The following is a 24,302-nucleotide window of genomic DNA, read 5'->3' as shown; positions in this document are numbered from 1 at the left end:
TGTTTAATACTCAGCAATGCCTGAAGTAGGCGCTAAGGCCCTGTGTGGAGAATGAGAGAGAATTCCAAGCCAGTGGCTCGAGATGAAAGAGAAAATGATAATGTCGTTCGAAGGCCGATCTTGCAACATCGTCGACAGTGAAGATAAAACCTCGTTGAGCATCTCAGCCTAGAGAGTGGGCTAGTAACCAGAAACATACTCGCTGGCCATGTGCTATACATATTGATGGCACGAGTCAAGTTTGAGAAAGCCCAATAGGCATCACTTCTTTATATCCTTCTTTCCGCATGCCGCTCAAGTCCCCGAATTCGAAGTCATTGGAAATCTTGATTCCGTCATCCGCTCCCATTCTTATGATAAGAAATGCATCATTTTTGTATATTTCTGGAAGATACAGAGATAAGCAGTTGGTCACTGATAGACCACCCTTCCGCTGCTCTTCTCTCCACAGTTTGTTGTTCTTAACGCCAACTCAGATTATTTCGGGGAGTTTTTCGATATTATCGCATTTACTGAATAAGAAGGGACAGTATTCACTGCGATTACCTGCTATAGTTCCTTCTAAAATGTTGGAATCTTGCTGGGTTAAAACAGGCAGCGCTAGTTCTAGTTTTGGGAGGAATTAGCTCGTGGATTAAGGCTACTTCTTCTTCAAAGGAGTAGTAACAAACCATCACTGATTTGACGCTGTTCACTTTCTGATGCTCTCAGTTCGGTAGCCTCTTGTGACCTATCAGACTCTGGTGCCGTCGAATCGGGTACATTTGTGTGCTCAGTATGAATAAACGTCCTATCTTTCGCTTGGGTTTCCAGAATTTTGAACGTGGAATGGTGCTCTGCAGCAAACTCCCTTGCCGCTTCACTCAAGCCAGACGGATGTTCAACCTGTCTCCACCATCTTCTCATTTCATACACCCCTTCGACACAGTTGAGCGTTCCAAGATTGGTGACGGAGATTGCAAGTGCACAGAGCAGAAACACCTCGACCCCAAGAATCTTGTCGTTTTAAACATTGCTGAAAAATGTCCGCGCCTTTTCTCTTTCTGATCGACGTGTTTCTGTGTCGGGAACGTGCCATAACTCGAGGCACCGTGCGAGTTTCTTCCTCTGTAAACCGATAAGTTCATCGTTTATCTCACTGTAAAGCTGCCTTTGGGGTTCGAGCAGAGATACAGCCTGCTTAGCAGAAAGCTTTCAAGTCCTTTGTACCATATCTGCGATGGATACTAGATAAGGGTTTCTGTCGACCTAGGCTGGAGGGAGACTCGTACAGAGTGATAAGTTGAAGATGTTCAGGCTGGTTTTGGATGATGCAGGCCGGTTTAAAGTGGTTCGAAGTGGTCCGTTCTTTTTATTACATGCGGCACAGCCTCGGGATTGACTGGCCCTAGCCGCCCTAGCTAGGCAACTCCAGCCAGCAGGGCGGCTACAGAGTAATATCACCAGGTAATATTTTCCAACCCAACCGAACAACACTGAACCACAATATGCCCTCTGGAGCCCTTCTATACCTTTTGCAATTCTCGACTAGCCAGTTGATTTTAACACCCATGCTTCATTCAACCAGACAGCCATCTCACTGGGGCATCCAAACCTCATGACCATGCTGCTCAGCCCAAAGTTGTGCTGACCATGGTGTGTTTTTCGTTGACTTGCTGCCGTTGGGAAAGACCCTAGCTTACTCGATGCATGCATGTCTGTCTCCATTCTACAAAGCGACTGCACATCAAAGCTGCAAGAACTGTCTTTTCCGTAGGATCGCTCGAATGTTTGAAAATATATGCTTGCAATGCCAGCCCGATGGCACGCAAGACTCTGCTCCCTTCTACCTGCACCATCGCGCAGAAAATGGAATATAAATACCCCCTTTCACCACCGAACAAAATGGTATTCACAGCAGCGACTCTCCCACGACTACCAACTCCAACCGAAGACCCAGAAATACTTTCAAGTTTTTATTTCTAGATACAATCCACCGGTAGGTTTACCTTTGGGGTAATTTCCAGTTATTTATCTAACGCTTGAACCTTAGTGAAAATGTGTCAAAGGCTCATTGAAACTATCGAATACGAATGCAGACATAGAATTGACTCCGTCGGCTCAGTGTTGGAATATCAGGGCTGTACCAAATGCGGCATTATCAAGAAAACAGTGTACATGGGAAAAATGGTTAAAAGAGCACCATGACCTGACTGTGTCGCATATAAAGTCTATGTGAAAGTGAATGGGCGTTGGCAACAGGCATAGCTATCCAGGCAAAGGCCCAAGCTCTCGAGTATAAGGCGGCCAGATTCAAGTTAAAACTCACTCTGCCTGGAAGTTATCTACATTATCAATTAACATTCTGTCGTTTCCTGTACCATGGAACTTGCCACTCAGCATCCTGCTTATGTTGTTCCTCGCCGAACGCAAAGTACATTCTTTATATCGTGGCCAGCTAAATAACTGTCTAATTTCCTGGATACTACTCCATGCTAAGATATCACCATTTCCACTTTGGGAAGATCTCTCATTCCTAGGGTAAGGTTCTATATTTTATAATGTCGTGGTTTATACGAAGTGAGATCACCTCTCCTATCCACCCTTGCTTCATTCTCTTGCTCTTTCTGATACAGCTATTCGAAACAGAGTATATTAACCCAAGAATAAGACTTTGTTTATTGTATAAGGTTAGCTGGGTGGAAATGATAAAATTTCAGTAATAAGAGCAATTAGCTAGTTACCTACCTTGTTAGACAAGTTAACGCATGAGGCTCTGCAAAGCTTATCTTTTATTAGGTTGGTTAACTATATAGTTACTTTCCACCTTTTCTTTTCAACCTCCTCCCCCAGAATTAAATTTCTCTCCTTGTTTGTTGAAATTTGTTAGTTTTAACGGTCGAAAAGCTACAGGTATTTACAACTTCCATACAGCTCGTTGGTCAGACGCGGCGCTTATGGTGTGGTTTCCACTAAGTCGTCTAGATTTCCGCCCGTAGCTGTAACTAGTTACCCGTACACTAAACCGACACGTCTCACCCAACGAGGAGATAAGGATAGTTATTAACCCAACTCCATAAGTCGATCCCATCAGTATCATAGCTATTGATGGTCCAAAACGATTCCCTGGAGTACAATGGATCTGGCGCGGCGCTATATTAGTGGTGTACGAAGTGCACCCTCAAATTGTGGTCAAAGTCCCTATTCCAGAAGAGAGAGAATCATTTGCGAACGAGATTAAGATCTATGAAGCTTTCTCTACACGTCCACCTTGTCCGTCTACTGTACAGTGTTTCTACTACACCGAAAACGGCATCTTTTTGGAATACATGAGAGGTTCGAAAAGATCCTGTCTTTGGACCTCGTGTATTTAGTTAACTGACTGAATCTGCAGACTCAACTCTGTCTGTTAGAATCCAACACAACCAAGTTCGTGACGAGTCTACAGAAGTAGTTACAAAGATAGAAAAACTGGAGCCTATAGCTTTACGAAAGAGATGGATGAATGACCTTGCCCAAGCCGTCGCTTTTCTCCAATCCCTCAACCTCGCTCATGGAGACCTACGGCCAGAAAATGTCCTCCTTGACGGTGATAAGCTAAAAGTAACAGACTGACCGTACAGCGGAAATTGGGACGCATTTTTGAAGGTTGTGGGGCTCCATATAGGAGGTTCATGAACGGTACCGAACCAGGCGAAGAAGCAAACGATACATCAGCCGGCAACTTAAGCCCTCGAACAGAGCAGTTCGCCCTGGGTTCTTTGTACTATTTTATCAACTACAGCTTCGAGGTTTATGGAGATCGATGTCTTGATCCTGATAATCCTAGGGAGCATGGCTTCAAGATGATCGGTTTACTGCAGAATTTGATATTCCCAGAACTCAACGGAGATTCTTTGATTGACGATATCATCCACAAATGTTGGCATAACAAGTATCGCAAGGTTACCGATTTGGCTGAATACACTGAGGCTCTCCTTGTCAAAGAACCCAGTGCTGCAGAAGACACTGAAGCCGGCTCATCGGAGGACGCTACTTGGAAAAAGGTCCTGTGCCAGGATCTAGAATACCGTGGGCTTCTAGAGTTCCTTTGTTCTGACGAGCCGGTTAAACTTGGCTTCCCTCTCGGTTGGTATAAATACAGCGAGACGGCCTGATGGTCCATCTGAGGTAGAAGTTTGGTTCACTTTTAGGTTTCTCTCGAGTTTAACTACCATTTCCCTCTGATTATGAAACTCTATCCATGATAAGTGCAATAATCGGGCTGTGTTCGAAGATACCATATCTAGACTTTGCTCTGTGTGAATTTTCTAGAATGAGCTAAATACTCAACCTGAGGCCCCCTATAAGGCCCCAAAATTATTACTTTATTTCGTTAAAGCGTAACTCGGAACGAAAGCCTTTTAGTGGTTATTCTATAAAAAGCGCTCTAAAGCTGACGGCTAATATCCCGGGAAGGACACACCTCCATGCCAGATCTAGAGTAGCCGTTAAAAAGCGATGGCTATTTCCCTATCTAGGTAAATGTGGCAGACTGTCTAACATATCATGCACAGGCAAAGAATTAGCATCACACCTGCAAGCCGATGACTCTCAAGCTTACCCATCACATCCAATCAATGTAAGACTCGGTGCTACATTGAAATTAGCTCTAAATGACTAGGGGGGAATTATCCTCCAACTATCACAGTTCAAGCATGGAATGAGATCGTCTGTGGTATGTGAGTATGTTAGACAAGCATTTATGCTGCATTACCATATAAACATCGAGTGGATATCGCATCCCTTACATTCACATTCAATAATAATTTCCTCATGGCGAACTGGTTTGAAAGATAAGAGCGGCCACAAGCTCTTCTGCTGCACAGCCATACACAGCCTTACATGGTATCACCTGGCCATCCCATGCTTCAAATTCGGCTCCATGAGGGGTATAGAGAGCCATATGGGAAAATACACCTCCATGAGACATATCTGTGGCAATTTGCACTGCTTTTCGCAGTGAGGCTTCTAGATCAACATCATGCTTCGCCACAATCGATATGGATGTATAGCAGCCAAACTCAGATCCAGACGCATGCAGGACCCTCAAATCATCAACTTGGTCGTAAGATAGAGTAACATTGCTTCCCTTTAATCCAAGGCCCTGCCATTCGATACTGCTTCCTCGGGGAAGCTCGTCAACCTCAATGGCAAAAAAAGACGGGATAACGGACGTTCCCTGGACAATATCGAAGTCTGGTATTGGCAGCATAGTCACCTCCTTCTTAGGCTGACTATATTGTCCTCCATACTTCATATGCCAGACATCAAACGTGGAAGAGTCACCATCGTCCTCTTCTTTGTCCTCTGTATGGTGATCTTCGTTCATCCGTTTCCATATATCCCACGCTAGAGCAGCTCTAGACTGTACGCCAGCATGAGCAGACAGGAACACCACAGCTCCCATCCACCAGCGCACTTCCATTGCCCTGCCTATTCTCCATAGATGCTGTAGAGATAAAGCAGCCTGAGAGAGGAATAACGACTGCTCGCTCTCTGACTCTCCAGTAGGGGAATATATTTGCATCGAGCTAGGGTCAAGTGGTATTTGGCCAGCAATGTAAACAGGTCCCGCTGCTAGTATTTGACCAGAAGACGACTCCATTGGGGCATACACAGCCTGGGAATAGGGTCCTATATTTGCTGGAGCCCAGTAAGATCTTGACTGGACATGGAGGGCCTGCAAAAGCGTGTTCAGGCCTAGGTAGAAAGTAAAGGATATCATTATATCAACTCCAGTAGGCATACTGTCTCCACAAGCGACGGTGGCTCTGGCTGGGGGATTGGGTCGGGTGAAGAGGCTTGAGTATATAGCGTTAACAGCAGAAAAATCATCCATCGATCGAAGTAAAATCGTGCTAAAGATTGCGTCGTCCGGAGTTAATCCTTCTCCTTCCTCCTTCTTTTGAGCACCCAAGAGAACTGCTAGCTTATCCTTAATCGCATGCATCTGCTTTGAAGCTCCACCCCCAGCTCCAGGGGCAGCGAGGTTGTAGACATTCAGCTGCCCTCTGGACTTCTTATACTGTAGCGTATATCCCCTACATTGTTTATCTTCCATTTTCCGATATATCGGAACGGCACGCTTAACCTCGTTCAATTTCACGGTATCAAGAAGTTTCCTGAATTCATCATCAAACATCCAAGGTACCCTTACATCACCCAGCGTACACCCTGTGCCATTGTCAAAAGCCTCTTTCTCGACACACCGGGCACCTTTGAGGGATAAGAATGCCGCTCCGGCATCTCCAAATCTTCTATCCACAGAACCAACGTGAATCCTTTTCTTCCATAAAAATCGTGGTCCGTCCAAAGCAAGGCTCTCGTATTCCCCTCCCTCGCCTAACACAGCGGCTTCAACACCTTCATCTAAGAATCGCCCCAGTCTTTTGACAATAGTCCTCCTAACGGTTGAATCTTGACTTACGAGGTCGCCCCATAGATCACTCTCATCCAGCCCACCGCTTGCTACCTTTATTATTCTCGCTTCACAGCCACACGCAGCCATATCATCGAGCAACCCCGTAATCGGCACTCTGGCCGTGGTGGCCGCCGCATTCTGGCAGTGTAATGGTGCGGGAAGATACGGGTACATCCACAGCCACGCAAGAGGTGTCAAGTTCAACCGTAACGCAACATTTTCAATCCTGGTTCTTTGATACGTGGACAGAACAGCGCCTGCACAAACAGCATTCACTTCCGGACGGGCCTTTAAAACCTGCTGAAGCAGGTGATATATCGACTCTGTTTCGTCTTTTTCTTGCTCTGTTCTGCCTGTGGAAGCCTGATGATGATAGTCTCGAGACGTATTTACTGCACGCCCACGAATCTCCTGCCGAAATAAAGGGATTTCCAAGGCTTCCTCGTAAAGCGGAATCACGCTGTACCCAATCGTTTGGTACATGTAGCTGTCCAGATCTTTGTCTTCCTCCTCTGAACCAAGACTTCCCTTCCCTTTTTCTTGTCCTAGGCGAGGTGGGGGGTATAAATTCGCGAGTGCTACAACTCTATGTCCATTTTTCATGCAATGCAAGATGGTATATAGTGAGTCCTTCCCGCCTGATATCAGAGCAATAACGTTCAGCTGTTCGGGCATGGTGAGTGTATCTTCTGTGAGAGTGGGCTGTCACTCTCTGTGTGAGTTGTTGGTTATTGGTGAATCGATACCACGGCTGCCCTGGAGAACGACTTGTCACTTTTTTTTTTTTTTTTGGCTGAACCTAACCAAACGGACGGAATCAATAGTTGGATATTGACAGGAGTTCAGCGTCAGCTATCGAAACACGTTGGATGACCCGGGATGGATGTTTGCATCATTAGGTTCTCTCGATGCATTTCAGCCCCACAGGTTTGATAACAAATACTTAACAGTTTTTCACCGACGGTGTACATGGCCAGGAACCAATTCGGATCCAAAGATAATAATCAATATAACAGTGGACAGTTATAAATAGACGAGGCAAGCTCCAGAAGAGAAAGAAAATCAATACCAATAAATATATTACTTTTTTTTTTTACTTCTTTTCTTTCTTTCGACTTAGCTACATCCAACAAAAGGAAAGAAAAAAAAAAAAAAAAAAAAAAGATTATGTGCGTTCGCTCGAAGCAGAGCGAGGTAGGTATTGCCGAACAAGAGATGTTAAAGTGTGCTTGACAGAGTCAGAACGGAGGGAGGGGAAAAAGGCTAAGATAAAATTATGATACAGTAGCGACAGTTAAGAAGATATGTCAAGGCGAAGAAAAAGAGGATATAGTGATACGTTTGCAGGAGGCAAGTAATAATATAATTAGGTAGCACGCGGAATTCGCATGTGGGCAAACACAAAAGCAGTATTGGCATAAAGGTCATAAGAAAAGAAGAAAAGAAAAGAAAATGCTAGATGGGGAAAAAGATGGCCATGAATTAAAAAGAAAAGATAGGCGAAGTAAAATAAAAGATAGGGTAAAGGGGAAGCAAACAATTATAATATTTATCAAGTACAAAGCTATGAAGGACAAAAGATGGGCGGGAGGTAAGGTGGTATCTGGAGAGTGGCGAGGACGAGGCAAGGCCAAAGGGCTCGAGGATATAGAGTAACGTATGCTAGGACCAGCAAAGCATTTGCGAAGGTAATAGGGTGGCTGTTAGGATGTTGATGCAGATGTTCAACAGCAAACCAACATCGTGGAGGAAGCAAGTATTAAAACGGTTAATGTAGTTCAAGTAACAGGGAAGTAATGCATGAATATCTAAAAAGAAAAGAAAAGCCCATGGCAGAGTAAGCAGGAGCTCACAGGTGACGGGAATAATCATCGTTGTGTGATGAAAGATGTCGAGAAATAACCCAGAGCCACCTCCCTACCCTTTTGTGAGAAAAGGAAGTAAAAAGTCAGACCTCTGCAAACGCCAATGCTCAGGAACACCAATCCCCTTTATAATGAGACCTGCGCCGATTGTATGAGTAGTATGTCGAATGCCCACGGATAGAAAATTGTATATGTCCGGCGAATGAGCTTTCAGCCCGGGAGGAATAATTTTTTGTAAAGAAAATTCATTATCCATACGAAGTGCAAAGCAGAAGAGAAAAATTAAATTTCTTTACTCAGATGCTTCACGCTTGCGCTTCTTGAGTGGACGCTTCCGGTTTGTGAAAGGCGCAGAGGACTGGTTGTCTCGAGTAGAGAGGCCGCTATCTGACGATTCACTGGTCGTCGACTTGTTAGCAGCAGCCTGGGCAACTTCATAGAGTACGGCTCCGAGGGCTCCAGCATCTTGGTCATCAAAAGGGGATGATTCAGGGTGATGGTCAGACATGGTCATGGGCATCCCAGAGCCACCGTGGGTGCGTGTGTGTTGAGCAAGGTTGTCACTGCGGGAGAACTTCTTGCCACAGTCCTGACACTCAAATGGTTTATCTTCGGTGTGCAGGGAACGGTAATGACGCTTGAGATGCTCCTGACGCCGGAATCGACGAGAGCAGAGGGTGCAGACAAAAGTCTTGGATGGGTCCTCGGTCAGGGACTGTTTGCGACCACGGCGGCCAACAGGGACCATTGGAGTGGGAGCTGGAGTCTCTGAGGATGTGGTGCTTTGTGGATTGGTCTCCGAGCTCTCATGGCTAGGTGCACCTGATTGTTGCTGTGCTTGGGTGGAAGATGAGTCAGTGTGTGAGGCGCGGTTGTTCACATTACTCTGAGCAGTTCGCACGATGGCACCAAGGCTGTCAGCATCACTCTCCTCGGACCCAAGGGGAAGTTGCTTGAGTCGTCGGCCAACAGCTGATACTCGCTTTTTTGTCCTCATGTCTTCGGCAATGTTGCACTGCTCAGTAGTGTCGAACTCTGGAAGTGGGATACAAGAGCGGGCGAACAAGTCACTTTCCTCTAAATCATCCAAGCCCTGCTCGCTAATAATGTCGTCTTCATGGGATGCAGTCGTCGTAGTGCCGTTGTTGGCGTTGCTGACCGTGCGTCTACGTTTTTCGCCAAGCAAAAAACCGTTCTCGGTCGGTGTGAAGTTAACTATACCGTTGACAAATTCGTCTTCAGAGTCGAGATCAGAGATGGCATCAAAGGTCGACAAGCTCTCAAGAGAATCGTCGTGACTCAGTCCAGGAACGGTGAGGCTCTGCTCTAGTTTCAGCGAGCTGCCGAGAAGGGTGGACCGCGACTTGTCTTCATCCACGGTCGAGAGTGGCGGAAGTGGCGGGTAGTCAGGAACGGGTAGCGAAAGCACTGAGCATTCGACGGTAAGCTGGCGTGGGTCGCAGAAATCGGTGCTGGAGGGCTGCTGCGCAGAGAACGAAGTCGTGGGTGTTTCGTGAAGAAGCGACGAAGAGGAGGAAGAAGTCATGATGGGAGAGCGAGAAGGCGAACGCGAGGATGATGATGTAAGCGAAGAGCCTCTCTCAGTGCCGCTATTGGCATTATGGTGGCTGGCCTCGGCAGACGGTAAACTGGCATTGGAATGGACCGAAAACGGACGAACATACACTTTTCGGGTGCCAAGGGTTAGCATATCTTGAATCAAAAAAATATAGATTAAAGATAGCGGATAAGCAAGATGAATGGTATAAGAACTCACAAGGTGTCATCTCAGGAGAAGCGGATCTGTGCCAATGAGAGTTGGCTAGGAGCTCGAGTTCCACGTCTGTCTCGCAGCCCTCTTTGACGCCTTCAATGCCTTCCATGCGGAAAGAGTCACCGCCAACGGGGGTGTTAGTCATTCCACAGCTTGATGGGGGGCTGCTGATGCTGCTACCAGAGGTTGACAGTGGAGGAGTGGATGGAAATCCGTTGGCATCGGCCCAACCACAGTTTGTGTCCAAGGACAGGAGCGCGGGCGAACCGTGTAGGAAAACGCTAGGCTTGATGTGCATTGGTTGCGGAGAGGGCGATGGACTGTTTGCGGCATTGGGAGTTGATAGATAATCCTTCGCACCAAGTGATCTGAACTGAGCACCATTCTGCTGGTCGGACGGATGAAGATGCATCTGCGGTTGCATCTGAGTGAACTGCTGTGGCATCTGAGGCTGCACCATCATCATTTGGTTCTGAGCGTACTCGTTTGGGTGAGGAGTGAAAAAGGCGTGCTGGCCGTGGCGTGACTCTGGCTCTGGGTTGTAGTAGTAGAATGAAGGCTGAGCCTGTTGGGCAACGCAGGCTGGGTCCATTGTGATAAGGAGGTTTGAATAACCTGGCTAATTTCGTTAGTTATGTCACTAGAGGCCGAAACATACATCCCCTCCTTTCCTCGATCATACGATCAGAATTCCCATTCAACCTACCAATTAAATAATATGTAAATTCAACCAAAAACGAAAAAAAAAAAAGGTATTATAAATCTGGGTTGATGGTGTTCCCTAGAAATGTTCCAGTACAGCGTGCGTATCAAAAGGAGCGTATAGAATATTGAAAATCGACTGTAGCAAGGTGAGGACTCGTGGGATTTCGATTATCAGCGAAGCAGAATCTGCCTTATCCTTCCAAGTCTATAAGTCGAGTTTCGTTGGTCTGCCACCCATATGGTATATATGTTCCTCGGAGGTGTTGCTAAAGAATGGCTTGTTTGAGTCGAGGAAGAGAGAGGGACGGAGAGAGGATAGAGAGGGAGTAATAGGTATTAAGGAGTGACTGATGAAGCCTGGGAGTGCTGGGATAATGTAGAAGAGAGCGTGAGGAAGTAGGCAGGCCAACAGCGTAAAGTAAATATAAAACAGAACAAGAGGAATTAAAAGAGAGAACGGAGAAAAAAAGAATATGGAGAAGATGATATAAGTATATAAACGACCAGTTTGACGGGCAAGGCGAAAGAAGGGAGAAAAAACAATTAGTGAACTAAAAAGAGTGACTGGACGACAGTTTTGTCCAAATCAGAGGGTGGAAACGAACGACGAGGGAAGACCAGGCAAATTAACGCGGAATCGAGGTGTGTGGCTCAAGAAGAGAGACGAAGAAGAGAAAAAGAAAAGAAAAAAAAGGACAATGAGTGTATATCAGTGGGAAGATGTAGAAGAGTAAGGAAAAAGAAAGTATGAAGATAGGTCGATGAAGAAGAAGAAGAGAGATGGGAGAGAAAGAGTGGAAGTGGCAGAATAAGAGCGTGTCAATCACTTTCTCTTTCCCTCGCTCTCGTTCCCCCCAGCGCAGGTGCAGGGCAGGCTAGGTTGCCAATCCGGCGAGTAGCATGAACCGTTAAGACACGCCGGCCGCCATCCAGTAAGCGGTCGAGCGGGCGCGGGCGAGGTCCCAGTGGCCAGGTGGATACTCTCTCTGCTGGTGGTGTTGCTTGCTTCTTTTTGCTTTTTTTCTATCTTTTTTTTTCTTTTTTTCTTTTCTTTTCTTTTTATTTTTTTTGCGAACTCGCCCAAGACGACGGGCCAGTAGCCATGCCGATTGTAATTGCACAAGAATGGATATGCCTGTGGGTGTAACTAACAAACCTCGTTAGTTGGTCTGGGGCCGCTGGTCGGAGGATGGCGTAGCCTACGACTCCACTGAATATGGAAAAAGCAAAAAGGGGACCAACGCGAGGAAAGGCTCACCATTGCGCTGCTGATCCCAGAAAGCCAGACAGACACCCATGAAGCACACAGCACAGCACAGCACGCTCACACAGGCTGGTTCAACTTTCTCTGTCGCTCCCTTGGCCCTGGGGACCCTGCCTGTCCCTGTGGTTGCGGTCAGCGAGGCACCCCCAGGTAGGACTCCGGTGGAAAGGCCAACGAGCCAACAAGAATGCATCACAGGGGATGTGGGTTTTCTCAGACCAACCCTGTGCTCCGAAGAGTGGAAGCCAGGAACGGGACATATACGTAATGTCATGCACTTTCTGATGGTCCATCTCATCCAACTCATCATCAGGACAAATTGTACATACATACAACGACACCTTCATTCATTCCTGTGCATGCTATGTATGTACTGCTCTGGGACGTGGCGGCACCCGCCATGTCTCTCAATTAGTTAGCTGTCTGACTCGATATGTGCCTTCGCACACTTTGCACACACCCTCGCGCTCACACACCCTGGGCCATTAACCTTCAGGAACGCCAGATTGGCGCTGCTATTGGATCGCCGCTGACCGAGCGAGCAGCCAGCATCCGTGAAATCGTGACATTGCGTCCGGAGTAGTGAGAGTTGAGGGCGGTGTGTGGGCCGCCGATTTCAGTGCTGGAGAAGAGGCCATCGACGCCGGATGGCCGTGACAGGCACATCCGTTCCATGCAGCCAGATTGGATAGGCGAAAGGGTGGTTGGATATGCCAATACTATGCCTTCTCCAAAAACAAAAAAAATTACCAAAATCAATGCCTGTGGAAATCAACCTCTTTCTTCTTTTTGGCTCTCTTGATGCTGACTCTCCGTTGTATCTTTTGGATGGTACTCCGTGCCGTCGAGAGTAAATATGTATATTCAAGGGTCCACCAGCCCAGAGCCACTTTGTGGACATGAAACTTGACGGGAAAAATGCGGAGGTTAGAGAAGTCGGGCGCCAGGATGCTCACAGCGGCAGATACGATTCGTGGACATGGCTCCTGGTGCTGGTGCTCGTCCTTTTTTTTCTTACACGTCTGGCGGCCTGTCTGCTCAAGCGTCCTTCGGGATCGCTTGCTTGACACGGGCAGGATAAGAGCACGCGCGCTCGACCCTTGAAAAAAAGTGACCACTCCAAACACTACTAGGATGGCTTAAAGCAGAACGAACTCTCTGTTGCTCTTGTCTCTTAGCGCATTTAACTCACGTTCGACCCGTTCTGGCGGGAGAGGCAGCGTGCTCAAACACCCGAATATGGACATTATACGCAGGACGCACTGTTGTTTGTGTTTAAGAGACGGAGAAGTGTGCCTTGGTAGAAACGTCCAACTAGAGCCATTCATGCTGCCATGCGAGCGACGACAATTTACAGCTGAAGCGCCGTTGAAGGAAAAGCCGCCAGAAAAGAAATCTCTGTTTGACTGTGGTTGACCGTCGACTTTTTGTTTTTTGCGTGTGGTGTGTCCGTTTTTTTGCTGTGTAATTTTTCTTATTTTCTGCCTTCCGTGTGCCGCCTTGTCGGTGATATCGGCCCACTGATCCAACTATAAAAAGAACGAGTAAGATGAAGGTGATTGCCCACGAAGGATCCATCATCATGCACGGGTTTGATGTCAGAGACTTTCTGACACACCGTGCAGAAAGATAAAAAGAACCTCCAACAGGACAAAAGGGAAGAAAAGAAAAAGAAAGTCAAGATAAGAAATATGTTCATAAGTCAGCAGTATCATAAACCTTCTTTTTTTGTCTCTCCCTTAATTATTTGTCTGTCACCTTTTTTTTTCCCCAACAGGACTCCGTAGAGGACTGCCCTCAAATGGTCCAAGGCCTCTCTCTTTTTTCGTCACTGTCTATCTCACTCTCTTCAGCTAAAAAGCAAAAGTTATGGTTGATTCACATATATGATGTTGAACGAACCGTTCTGAAGCATTGCAATGGAAGAAGCTTCGTCATTTTGCGCGACAGAAACTTGGTTTTGTTTTCTCATTATTCATTATTCTCGTCAGCGGTATCAATCACATTCGATGATCGCCAGATAGCAAGTCCCAGAGGTATTCCCGAAGTCGAGCTTGACAAACAAGGTACTTCCCTACTAGATCAAAACTCAGGAAGAAGCGAGGTTTCTCGTTTTCCCAGCTGTCGGGTCAACCACCCAGCCGCACTGTCAAAGCATGCTCTATGCCTTCTTTGTTTGCCCTGGCCTGGCCATGGGGCAATCTGTCATGATAACTGTGATAGCACCGCCAATACTCTGTAGCTAGTTCGTTTCGAGCAGCCATGCATCAGTTACATGAGAGGAAATCGGCACTATTGCCCTCCTGTGCTCCAGCGATCCGAACTCTATCCTCTAGAATGGACCGGGGAAGCAGAGGCGCTCGCTCCGTCCACAATTTTTGTCCTGACCGATTAGAAGCTTTGTTCGACGTTTAACCCAGTGTTGCTGTGATGTGTGGAATCTGTTCTCGGATGTTCAACAACCGTCTTTACGCCTTCATATGCATTGACCTTCGATAGTCATCTTGCTGTTTTCGATGAGAAAAAGGGTCCAGGATGCGCTAATTGGTAGTTATCTTATCCCTGCAGGGAGTTGTAGTGTGTACCACGGATTGAACGCGCACAGGGCAAGACAATATTTCATTCTTCTCTCTCTCTCTCTTACACACACACACACACACACAGATGTGATGTGACTGCGTGTGCCAGTGTAAATACTCCGATTTGTGAGATGCTGCCTGGTCTGCATATATGTCTGCATCCAACCGAGGAACAACGGGTCACAGCATGAAAAATTCTGATGCACTTGAGATGCAAGAAAGTTATCTTAATGCGAGCATTAGACCAGTGAAGCTGAAATTGTAGCTCTCCGCTGGAGCAATGCCGATCCTGTTTTCCTCGTTGTGTGTGTGCAGTACGTTTTTGTCTCCGTGTGTATACCTAACGGGTCCAAGTATAGGTCTGTGGGACGTGAGTTATTTCTTCATACATTAACTTCTTCTGCCTCATTTCCTGGCCGCCATGGCCGTCGAGATGGTGGTGATGTTCAGTCACCTCTGTCCCCGGCTAAGTAGACACGGCACAGATAGGGCAAAGCTCTAGTTTGGTGGCAGTTGTTTCCCCTCCAGGAACTGAGACGAGATACCATGAACCAGAACTGAACCAGCCAAACCTTCGAGACATCCTTTGAACCCGCGATTTACAAGTGCAAAATAGAACACCCCACCCCTCCGGCGTATTTGATATCGCGAGCGAGGTTGAAAGCCCGGAAGCTTGAGATCAAGGTAAAATCACCTTCGACCCTCGTGCCGAGTCATGCAAAATATCAAGATTATCAAGTCACGGCAGTTGAGAAGACAACGGCAGATACCTGCTTCTGGCAGTCATTATCTTGATCTTATGACGATTTGTTCCATACCGCCGCTATGTGCACTCCGCAGTCTTGTGCTGCGCGCCTTATTCTTCACCTTCTTCTCCCTTTTTTTTCTTTTTCTTTCCTTTTTCGCTTTATATTTTATGGAATGTGATGTTTCCTTGCTTGATGCTCGCGAGTGTTGACGTTGGGAGTTGATGTAGTCGAAAGTTGGAAGTCCAGCAGACACATCACTGCTTATGTAACCCTGCCTTGGACGACGACGACGACCCAGCGTATACCAGGCTATCTTCAAGACCGCGAATTCAAGATATCCTCTTCATTTGTCACACGCCGCCGATGAGCCTTGTACTATGGACATAGTCTACACGTCGACTCCAGCGTGACCGCGACAGATCGACTAGATCGAGATGAGCTACCCGCAACGCCCACATCTCGATCGGGCATTGGGATGGTCAGCGGCTCTGGCCGATCGATGGGGAGAAAAAACTAGTCATCATCTACTCTCTACTAGTAGCGGCGGCAAATCCCCATGGCAAATCACCACACGCTACGCGTGTACTATGCGTACATCTGGACGTCACAGCGAGGTTGGGAAGAGAAGAAAGCATGTGAAATGATTATGCAATGGCGCCGCGCCGATAGACGACCTACAAGCCTCTAAGATCCGGGGTAGTAAAAAGGTAAAAAAAAATGGCTCGGTTGACCAAACCAGCTCCCATCAGCTGTTGTTTCGGCAAAAGCTGCTCGACAAGGTGTGGGTATGACTGGTAGAAATGTCGAAGGGCCAATTGCACACGACCACCTTCCCGTGCTCCCGGGCTTGGAAGCGTTGAACCCATTTTACAAAACCCCAAGGTGTACTCCGTGCTTCGGAGGGTTGGGGCACATCAACTGCCCTCGGGCTGGGTCCACGACAAATGAGGACCCAAGAGAGATCTTGGTGTCCACAAATATTGTCACGGAGGTGTGGAAACTGTGAACGACCAGTTGGGAAACTTTGCCGTCGGCCATCCACAACCCCCCCTGCAGAACAGGAACACACCATGAAAGTCTGTTCCTGACCCAGGCGATGTGATGGTTTCTCCACCAGCGCATACCAGGAAGCTTCGACTAGTGTCTGAACCCTTGGATATTGTGAAACACGCCAGAAGCCCATCCAGTTATTCTTCCATCCTGGCCGTCCAAGGGCCGCGAGGATGGATGGCTCGGAGTAACTCGACAGAGGACTAGGGAAGGGCCAACGACAGGCCCCCGGGCAGAGGCAATTAGTTTGTCGTGCATGGAGGAGGGTGGTATGGGCGAGTTGGAAATGCAGCCTTGCCGGGTCAGGCACAGGTTGAACCCGATGAATATATGCTCAAGTCGAGAGTCTTCCGACTGTGCGCGGCAGATAAAATATCTTCGTGCAAAACGGCTTAATTTTGCGTATATTTAATTTCCCATGCTGCTGCCATTGGCGTCAGCAATAATCGACAAAAGGCCGTTCCAAGGTTGTGCCTGAGCAGGCTCTCTCCCCGTCTTCTAGCAAAGTGGTCACCTTCTTTTCGAGTATCTCTTGCACGGAACGCATCTGGTCTGCCTAGAACAGACTGCGGGATTCGAGCAAAAATAACTGAAACAAGTTCTATAAATGGCAAATTTATCAAGATTTTTTTTTTTTTTTTTTTTTTTTTTTTTTTTTTTTTTTTTTTTTTTTTTTTTTCGCTACAAGGCACCACATACGGAGCCCTATGATATTAAACGCTCCAGGAATCGCATATTATCGCCATCTCCGAAAGTTCCAAATGGGCCTCTTTTTCCCACATCTTACCAGTTGAAACAAACCAATAAGGATACGTCTATGCGTTGCTTCGGTGTACTTCTATATATATGACTGCGGTCTGAAACATCTCTGTCGCTTAATTTCCATGGTTGGACTCTTGAATGAATTAGCCAGGCAGACTATCTTGCCACATACTGCGGCGTCCACAGGAAGACGACAGACTCAAAAAGTCAAGGGCGATGTAAAACACCGACCTTGCATCAACGAAACAACAGAGTAACTCTCTGTATGGTACGATTTCGCCGTGACCATGCTCAAGAGGCAATTTCTCGGGTTTGCCTAATACCCCAGCTGTGATATTCCATGAATCTTGCGCTTCAAAACGCCGTTCTGGTCGGTGACGAGAAATCACCTGTTGCATATTTTGTGTGATGATGAACACGATCGCTGTAAACCAACAGGACTAGCCAATCCTACATATAATGGCCTCCAATATATGCATGGCCTAAAAATGTCCCGACAGCGCTTGGCGGCTGTGGTGTTGCTACCATACCGAAGCACTATTTTGAATATCAGTTCATATCACGCAAAAAAGCTGCCTTCTTACACTTTTCCCCTCCTCCGGATGGAGAAGTATTTCGAATAATATCAGCCTTTTAGGCAAGCGGCCTCCAACATGACGCATTCCAGGTAGGAGGCAACATCGTGAAAAAATCGAGTCCATGCATTGGCCAACGTCCAAAGGGCGCCTTCAAATCCGCCGTGCGATGTGGATGCACGTCCTAGCGATGACGGGAGGCGGGGAACTACGAAAAACGAAAAAAAAAAAAAAAAAAAAAAAAAGGAAAATGGAAAAAAATGAAAAAAATCATCCAATAATGGCCACACTGGACCGCCAGGCAGTTCCGGGCTTTTTTTCTTCCCACCACCTATACGAGATGTGCCAGGGCTTATTTGCACATTTCCGTACTCGACCAGATAACGGGACCTTACTCCGTATGATGGTGCCTGAAAACTGTCTCGGATGTTATTTTTTTGTTTGGCTGGAGCTTTTCCACTTCCTCCATTACCCGTACTTCTAAGTCACTCTTGGCCACCATTCGCTTTACTTGCATTCAGCTGGCTTCACAGCATTTGATGAAGTAGGAAAGCTTCGCAATATCCGCCAAGGTGAGAGCGGTGAGGCAAAGAGGCATGTTACTTGAACATACAGGTGAATTAGGTAAGTCGAGGCCGAAACTATTGTTAGCTATCATGGTTCCGACGGCAAGGTACATGGAAGAACCGGTACACGAGAATTGGTGCACCGGCAAATAAATACACAGTTCCGATTACAATCCTTCCCCCTGGTTACTTAGTTTTCCCTCGACTAATCCAGATAACAGGACGCAGATTCAATGATCCCAAGGTTGCAAAGCACACTTGCTAAAGTCCTTGTGCAGGCTATACGAATTACGAGAAACGATATTAATGCACTTAAGCTTCCCGCCGGTTCTGTTCTTCGGACTTGCTCCCTTCCAATCCAGTCACTACATCTCTCCCACCCAAAACTCAACCCCCAATATGTTGGAGTTTAACGCGCCAGCTCCATCTCCTTGGTGGACTTCTGCGCTAGCAGAGCCAGAACCGCGAAAAGGTGCCTGAGCATCATGGCCCCCACACGTTGAGGGCCAGGCATACGGTTACCTCGCTATTGGAGACTGGACTATTGATCACACCAGCGATTTGCCTTTAAAGGATACAGCTGTCGATCCAAGACGCTTCCTTTCCCCATATTCGTCGATTTCCATTTTGGCTTTACATTTCGACTTTGGGAGGGCTCCACTGATCGCTTAGATTTTGCGATTGTACCACATACTGTGAAACTACCGATTGAGGCGAATATGCACTCTCTTTCTCTGCCTATTTCTCAAGGAAATTTGCCATTGCTAAATCACTGCCAAAAACCGAACGCCATGCGTCTGATCATTTACTAAATCTCCGGTTCAGCCCATCGGTTATCTGTAGTCTATTTATCTTCCTTAAACCTTCCAGATCTTTTCCCCAGTCTTCTAAATGTAATTGATTGTACGGAGTACTCCGTACATCATAGCAAATAAGCAGGTGGGGATAGAGCTTCTTGATTCCTACCGACTATTGTGCCCACATCAGTAACTTGAAACACGCAATGAGTATGCCACTTCCCGCAACCCATCCTTATTTCCTTTTTTTTTTTTTTTTTTTTTTTTTTTTTCGTCGTTTGCCTTCCAGAAGCATGACAGATCCGATAGCATCTGCAAGTTATTGCCAATAACCCAACTCTCTTCTTCAGATGGAAAGAAGAAAAGCCATCCAGAATTTGCCGCTCCCAGAATGTCAAAGTGCCACATGGTACGGGAGACAAAACCGACAAAAGAGAATCGCATGGTGTCGATCAGGCGATCATATCCTCTGCCATCAATTCATAAGCCTGTAAGTCTCTCCGGCCAAAGATGAATGACACATGAACAGAGTGGTTATGTTTGCTTGAGATGTACAACGCAGAAAATGTGCACCATTTTTCGTTTTCTGGATGCACCTATCAAAGTCTCCGCAAGCATATGATAACTCGGATGCTTATTACCGCGGCAGGAAAAGATAGACACCAAGGTAATCACTTCATGACGTCATGGTATACCAGTCATTTATCGACAAAGATTAAATCCCACTGGGAAAAGGAAGAGGAAATCAAACGAAGGCATTATTGAGATACCCTTCCTAGACATGGAAGATGTAAAACGCAGACTGGAAAAACATGGTAAATTTGGCCTCAGCGAAAGTGTCAAGTGAGATCATTGGGCTATATATCCCTTCAGTCTCTTCCTATTATGTTTTTCATAGATACCGAGAGTCATGCTCCCGTATATCCCATCATCGGCCATGGAGGAGGGAAAAGAAGAAGAGAGGGAAGAGAGGGAAAAATTCTGCAAGAGACACCACTGAGAGAAAACCATATCACGTGATATAATTATTCAGCATTAGGCGAGACTCTGTTTGCACCGTTTGTATCTGTCCGTATACGGACTAGCGTGAATTGTTGAGCTTGGAATAAAAGATTTTTTTCGTCGCCTGTTTCTTATTTTTCTTCTCTTCCTTTCTCTCTCTCGTGCGGCGAACGCAACGTAAAATGATTACTATCATTACCCGTGTTACCTATGCGTCTGAAGCTGTCTGTACAGGCAGGTTCATCAGTGATGTTATCCATTTAGGTGTCAGCTGCGTCCCAGAGAGATGAAATTGCACGTTGATTCTTACTTTTATTGGCCGTTCTATATATCAGCAGGAACGGCCATTTGTTGGGATCAAACACTCATTGCATACCTATTCTGTACTGCTTTTAAATGAATATACCTTGTCTAGAGTACCCTTTACGTGTATGAGAATGGAAGCTTCCGCTGTTGCTATTATGCTACGAAGGTTCCTTTTGTTTATGAAGTGATATATTTTTCTGGAATACCATTGAGTGCCTGTTTCAATTGCCTGAAGCGCCAACCTTCTCTATAACACCTTCTCTCTTCTCCCCTTTCTCGCCGAAGATGCGTAGTCTGTCTACTCTTATCTTCTCGCCCTCTCCGTCACCGTCGACAAAATACACATTGAGGGAAGAAACTCCCTGGAACAGGACGTACCGGAGCTCAACAGTGGCAGTGCCCGTCTTTGGATCCCAATCCTTCGGAGATATTTCGCAAGTCTGCACAGGTTTGGAGTCATCCGCATCCTCAAATCCGATAATGTGGGCGTGGTTTGTAAAGAGCTTTATAGTCCTTGGCCGCATAGGTGCATTCTCTTCGTCATCGCTGTATGGCGGGAGTGAAGTTATTTGTAGAGAATGAACCTTGGTGGAGGATTGGAAGGGGATGAACACAATTAATTGCTCGTCCGTGTCGCTTAGCACCCAGTCTGGGTTTATAGGTTCATTTTCTTTGCCCTTAGCATTTGCTACGGCAAGGGTACGGGGAATCTGGCTGTCGAACAAACTTCTTGCAGCACCGGCTTCGTCGTCACGGTTAAGCATATCTATGCCCTTCACTTCTACTTCATCTGTAATGTCCTGATAAGTTCGCGGGGCAGGAGCACCTAGCCAGGTCGAACCTTCATCACTTATTTCCTTCGACGCTGTAGGGACTTCGCCGTTGGCAACCTGCACGCCAGCCATAACTGCAGTGGTGAGGGCTTCTTTTCCCGCTCCCTTTACCTCTCGTAGGATTTCGCCGTGATGGTAAACAATGAATGTGGGCATACTAAAACAGGAAACATGGCATGTTAGCTCCTTCTAAACTCCACATCCAAACTATCCACAGTAGCAGTAGAGACTAAAACATAAGGAAATCTCCGGGTACATACGCTGTGATATTGAAGAGCCTTGCGATATCTTCTTGCTTGTCCACGTTGACCTTTGCGAACTTCACTTTTTCACCAGCATGCTGCTCCGACAGGCTGCCAAATACCGGGGCTATTGCTTTACATGGTCCGCACCAGTCCGCATAGACTATAGGAAAGCAAAATGCTTAGTTTTATGTTGAAATATGGATAGTTGAGAGAAGGGCAGTTATTTCAACATTGTTGATGTTGAAGTTAGTGGGGTAACGAGGGGCAAGCTCGGAGAGCTTTGGGGGAAGAAGGGACATCTTACAGTCCGCTATTAGAACAGGAGTCGTTGATAGCAGTGCTATGAACTCCTCTATGGACGTGACTTCGATCGTCTTCGTCATATTGGGCGTAAGCGTGGTTGGTCAAGTCGCGGCGGTGACTTGTCTTGGTTTTGAGGACGTTGGCAAACTTCGCGCTTAGAGACTTTCAAGTAGTTAACTAACTAGTTGTGGTTCCCATTTTAGCCGCAGGCGCTGCTGCTTTACCGCCACGAAACTTTCGGCAGTGTATCCTCGATTCACATATAACCAGACATAGCCTCGAAAAATGTATCCTCTGAAAGTAATTGGATCTAAGGTCTGGCTGGAATCTATATAAAACTTGCGTTATTCCTCCGTCTTATAGAAGATTTTCAGAGAGCTACACAGCGTTAGTAGCAGCGGCCTTTGTCTGCATCTGCGGGAGAAGGATACCCGTGTCATTCCTGAAAAATAGTTATAACAATGGGGATAGCTCAAAAAGTCTCCAGGATAGATCTGTTTTTGGCCTGTACGTTTATATAATTATACCATCTAAAAGTTGTGTATTTGATTATACAATTTCAAAGATAAACGCCAACAATTTGTGAAAAGACCTCAAAAGTATGATATACTTAGAGTAGTAGCAGTCATCGTATAGCAATTGGACCTAAAAAAGTTCTTAGAGTGAAATCTTGCCATTGCTGTACCAAAGCTCTTATAGGTAATGTAACAAAAGAGGATATGGATCTTGACTCGCATGTTGTTCAGCGGCGCCAGGGATATGTCTAGTATGCAATAATAAAAATTCCGGGAATTCCCATAACTTGATTCCTTTTCTTGCTAAGGCATTTGTCTAGTCGTCCGAGGAACAACAACCTGCCGTAATGGCGGCCCCTTCCAAAATAGTGTGCAGGCTAGTACCCCGTAGGTAAAGAGCTATGGCTCTCACCATAATGACAGACTGAGAAGGTCCTGCTTTTCCATCGACAGTCGTGGTAGTTAAAAAATGAAAATTAGGCGTCGACGTTCATTCATTAATGTCTTCGTGTACAGCAAAGACTACCTTAGCCCACAGGCTGCATCCCCGACAGCCTATAATAACCTCTCCTTTGTCTACTTCCTTCTCCAAATCTTCCTCGGTAACCATAAAGCCTTTTTCGTCACCACATCGACAACCTCGATACCACGTTTCAATGGTCTCTTGCCCTCCGCTCCCGTCAGACTGACATAAAATTGTCTCTGTGGCCATGTCGTCAAGGTCAAGCATCTCTAAACCAGTGCGGAAAACCACGTCATCATTCTCGTTCCTCCCAATATTTGATCTAGTCCTTGGAATTCCCGATAGCAGAAGAAATTGATCATATTCAGCTTTTGTGGCTGGGCTGGAAAGAACCTTATAGGCAGTTGTAATCTGGTCCACGGTACGAGGCTCTGTGGATTTAGGGGTATTCAGTGTGCCAGGCAGGCTATCCTGCTTTCCTATATCTTCTCCCGGTGAGGACGATGGTATTGACTGGCCAGATTTATCCGGGTGATACTGGAGCAAAGCGCGGTGGTAGGCCGCCTTGATGTCTTGCTTCCTCAACGAGACTGGAGGATGAGGGAGGCCGAGAATCTCATAATGCGAGATATCCTCATGGCTAGGGTCCGAGGGGGCCATTAAACAGGCGGCGCTGTCACTGCTAGTGGTTTATGCCTGCGATCTTCAGCGCAGCCGTTGAGATTTCATTTCAGTCAATTTTGTGCTTGCTGCTTAGTCAGCCCTGTTTTTCCTAGTGAGCTTGGGAGGAGCGAAGAAAGTCCAGGGCGCAGCTAGTTATGTCTGAAGCGTCATAGTGACGAAGCTACTCTTATATGTTCAGTACAGCGTAATAGCTGGTAGCGATATCTGCATTGCACGGCTACCGGCAGTGAGAAGAAAAGTGCAGGTTGCGTTCTTTTATGGGTGTCTTGGACATCAGCCCATCCAGTTCAGCCGGTATCCGGGAACCGAAACTAACTATTTAAACAAAGGCTGATCCCGGTAGTTAATCCAGCTCAGTGATCCACAGCCTTGCTTTAAATATTCCTCCATCTCCTGCGCCGTCTAAGTAAAGGCAAAGTACTTCTCTTGGGTTTTTCTCTTACTCTCTCTCCGGTCATTACTGTTCAGCAGTTGGTGCAACTTACCCCAGCTGTTACCGTTTACAATGCGCGCCGTAACCTTGATCGGGACCCTGTCTGTCCTTACGGTTCTTTTCTACTGGCTTGACTCGAATCTCAGTAGCTTTTACATCTTCAAGCCATCGAGACTCCAGGAATTGGCAAAGGCATCGATTGCCAAACATCCCAACAATGTCACAGCGTTGATGGTGGATTTAAACGCGGCGTTGCAGGAGGAATATGGCAGTCAACATATTGCGCCCTTTACCACCAACCCAGACAGATGGATTTGGAGGTATCCAACCCCCAAGTACCCCCAATTTTTTTTAATTTTTTTGATTCTTTATTTTTTTTTTTTTTTTTTT

General features: G+C 46.5%; 6 protein-coding genes across 9 annotated transcripts; 2 read left to right on the top strand and 4 right to left on the bottom strand.

Moving 5' to 3' along the window:
• Positions 1–287: 287 nt before the first annotated feature.
• On the top strand, positions 288–626 carry TERG_12449 (uncharacterized protein; the record flags this gene model as incomplete). Its single annotated transcript, XM_047751404.1, has 1 exon — positions 288–626. The coding sequence occupies one exon, from the start codon at positions 288–290 to the stop codon at positions 624–626; it is 339 nt and encodes a 112-aa protein (XP_047607033.1).
• A 3,027-nt stretch (positions 627–3,653) lies between these two features.
• On the top strand, positions 3,654–4,136 carry TERG_06761 (uncharacterized protein; the record flags this gene model as incomplete). Its single annotated transcript, XM_003232721.2, has 1 exon — positions 3,654–4,136. One exon carries the CDS (start codon positions 3,654–3,656, stop codon positions 4,134–4,136), a length of 483 nt encoding a protein of 160 aa, XP_003232769.2.
• Positions 4,137–4,792: 656 nt separating this feature from the next.
• On the bottom strand, positions 4,793–7,117 carry TERG_06760 (diphthine--ammonia ligase; the record flags this gene model as incomplete). The annotated part of the gene is made up of 1 exon (XM_003232720.1): positions 4,793–7,117. The coding sequence occupies one exon, from the start codon at positions 7,115–7,117 to the stop codon at positions 4,793–4,795; it is 2,325 nt and encodes a 774-aa protein (XP_003232768.1).
• Positions 7,118–7,598: 481 nt separating this feature from the next.
• Positions 7,599–11,664, bottom strand: TERG_06759 (uncharacterized protein). 2 transcript variants are annotated; one of them, XM_003232719.2, is made up of 2 exons: positions 10,085–11,664; positions 7,599–9,993 (listed from the first exon to the last, which is right to left on the bottom strand). In XM_003232719.2, exons 1-2 carry the CDS (start codon positions 10,671–10,673, stop codon positions 8,600–8,602), a joined length of 1,983 nt encoding a protein of 660 aa, XP_003232767.1. In that variant the 5' UTR covers positions 10,674–11,664; the 3' UTR covers positions 7,599–8,599. The 2 variants fall into 2 exon arrangements, with proteins under 2 accessions (XP_003232767.1, XP_047607032.1); XM_047750274.1 differs by having other exon boundaries at positions 7,599–10,696; positions 10,788–11,664.
• A 7,723-nt stretch (positions 11,665–19,387) lies between these two features.
• Positions 19,388–22,690, bottom strand: TERG_06757 (thioredoxin). Of its 3 annotated transcripts, XM_003232717.2 has the most exons (3): positions 21,819–22,690; positions 21,530–21,674; positions 19,388–21,426 (listed from the first exon to the last, which is right to left on the bottom strand). In XM_003232717.2, exons 1-3 carry the CDS (start codon positions 21,895–21,897, stop codon positions 20,658–20,660), a joined length of 993 nt encoding a protein of 330 aa, XP_003232765.1. In that variant the 5' UTR covers positions 21,898–22,690; the 3' UTR covers positions 19,388–20,657. The 3 variants fall into 3 exon arrangements, with proteins under 3 accessions (XP_003232765.1, XP_047607030.1, XP_047607031.1); XM_047750272.1 differs by having other exon boundaries at positions 21,530–22,690; XM_047750273.1 differs by having other exon boundaries at positions 19,388–21,674.
• Positions 22,691–22,699: 9 nt separating this feature from the next.
• On the bottom strand, positions 22,700–23,681 carry TERG_06756 (uncharacterized protein). Its single transcript, XM_003232716.2, has one exon. It carries the CDS (start codon positions 23,453–23,455, stop codon positions 22,823–22,825), a length of 633 nt encoding a protein of 210 aa, XP_003232764.1. The 5' UTR covers positions 23,456–23,681; the 3' UTR covers positions 22,700–22,822.
• Between the last annotated feature and the right edge of the window lie 621 nt (positions 23,682–24,302).

The sequence above is a fragment of the Trichophyton rubrum genome, assembly GCF_000151425.1.
Source record: "Trichophyton rubrum CBS 118892 genomic scaffold supercont2.8, whole genome shotgun sequence".
NCBI lineage: Eukaryota > Fungi > Ascomycota > Eurotiomycetes > Onygenales > Arthrodermataceae > Trichophyton > Trichophyton rubrum.
Note: the sequence above shows the minus strand (reverse complement) of the source record. Positions and strands in the feature narration are given on the sequence as shown.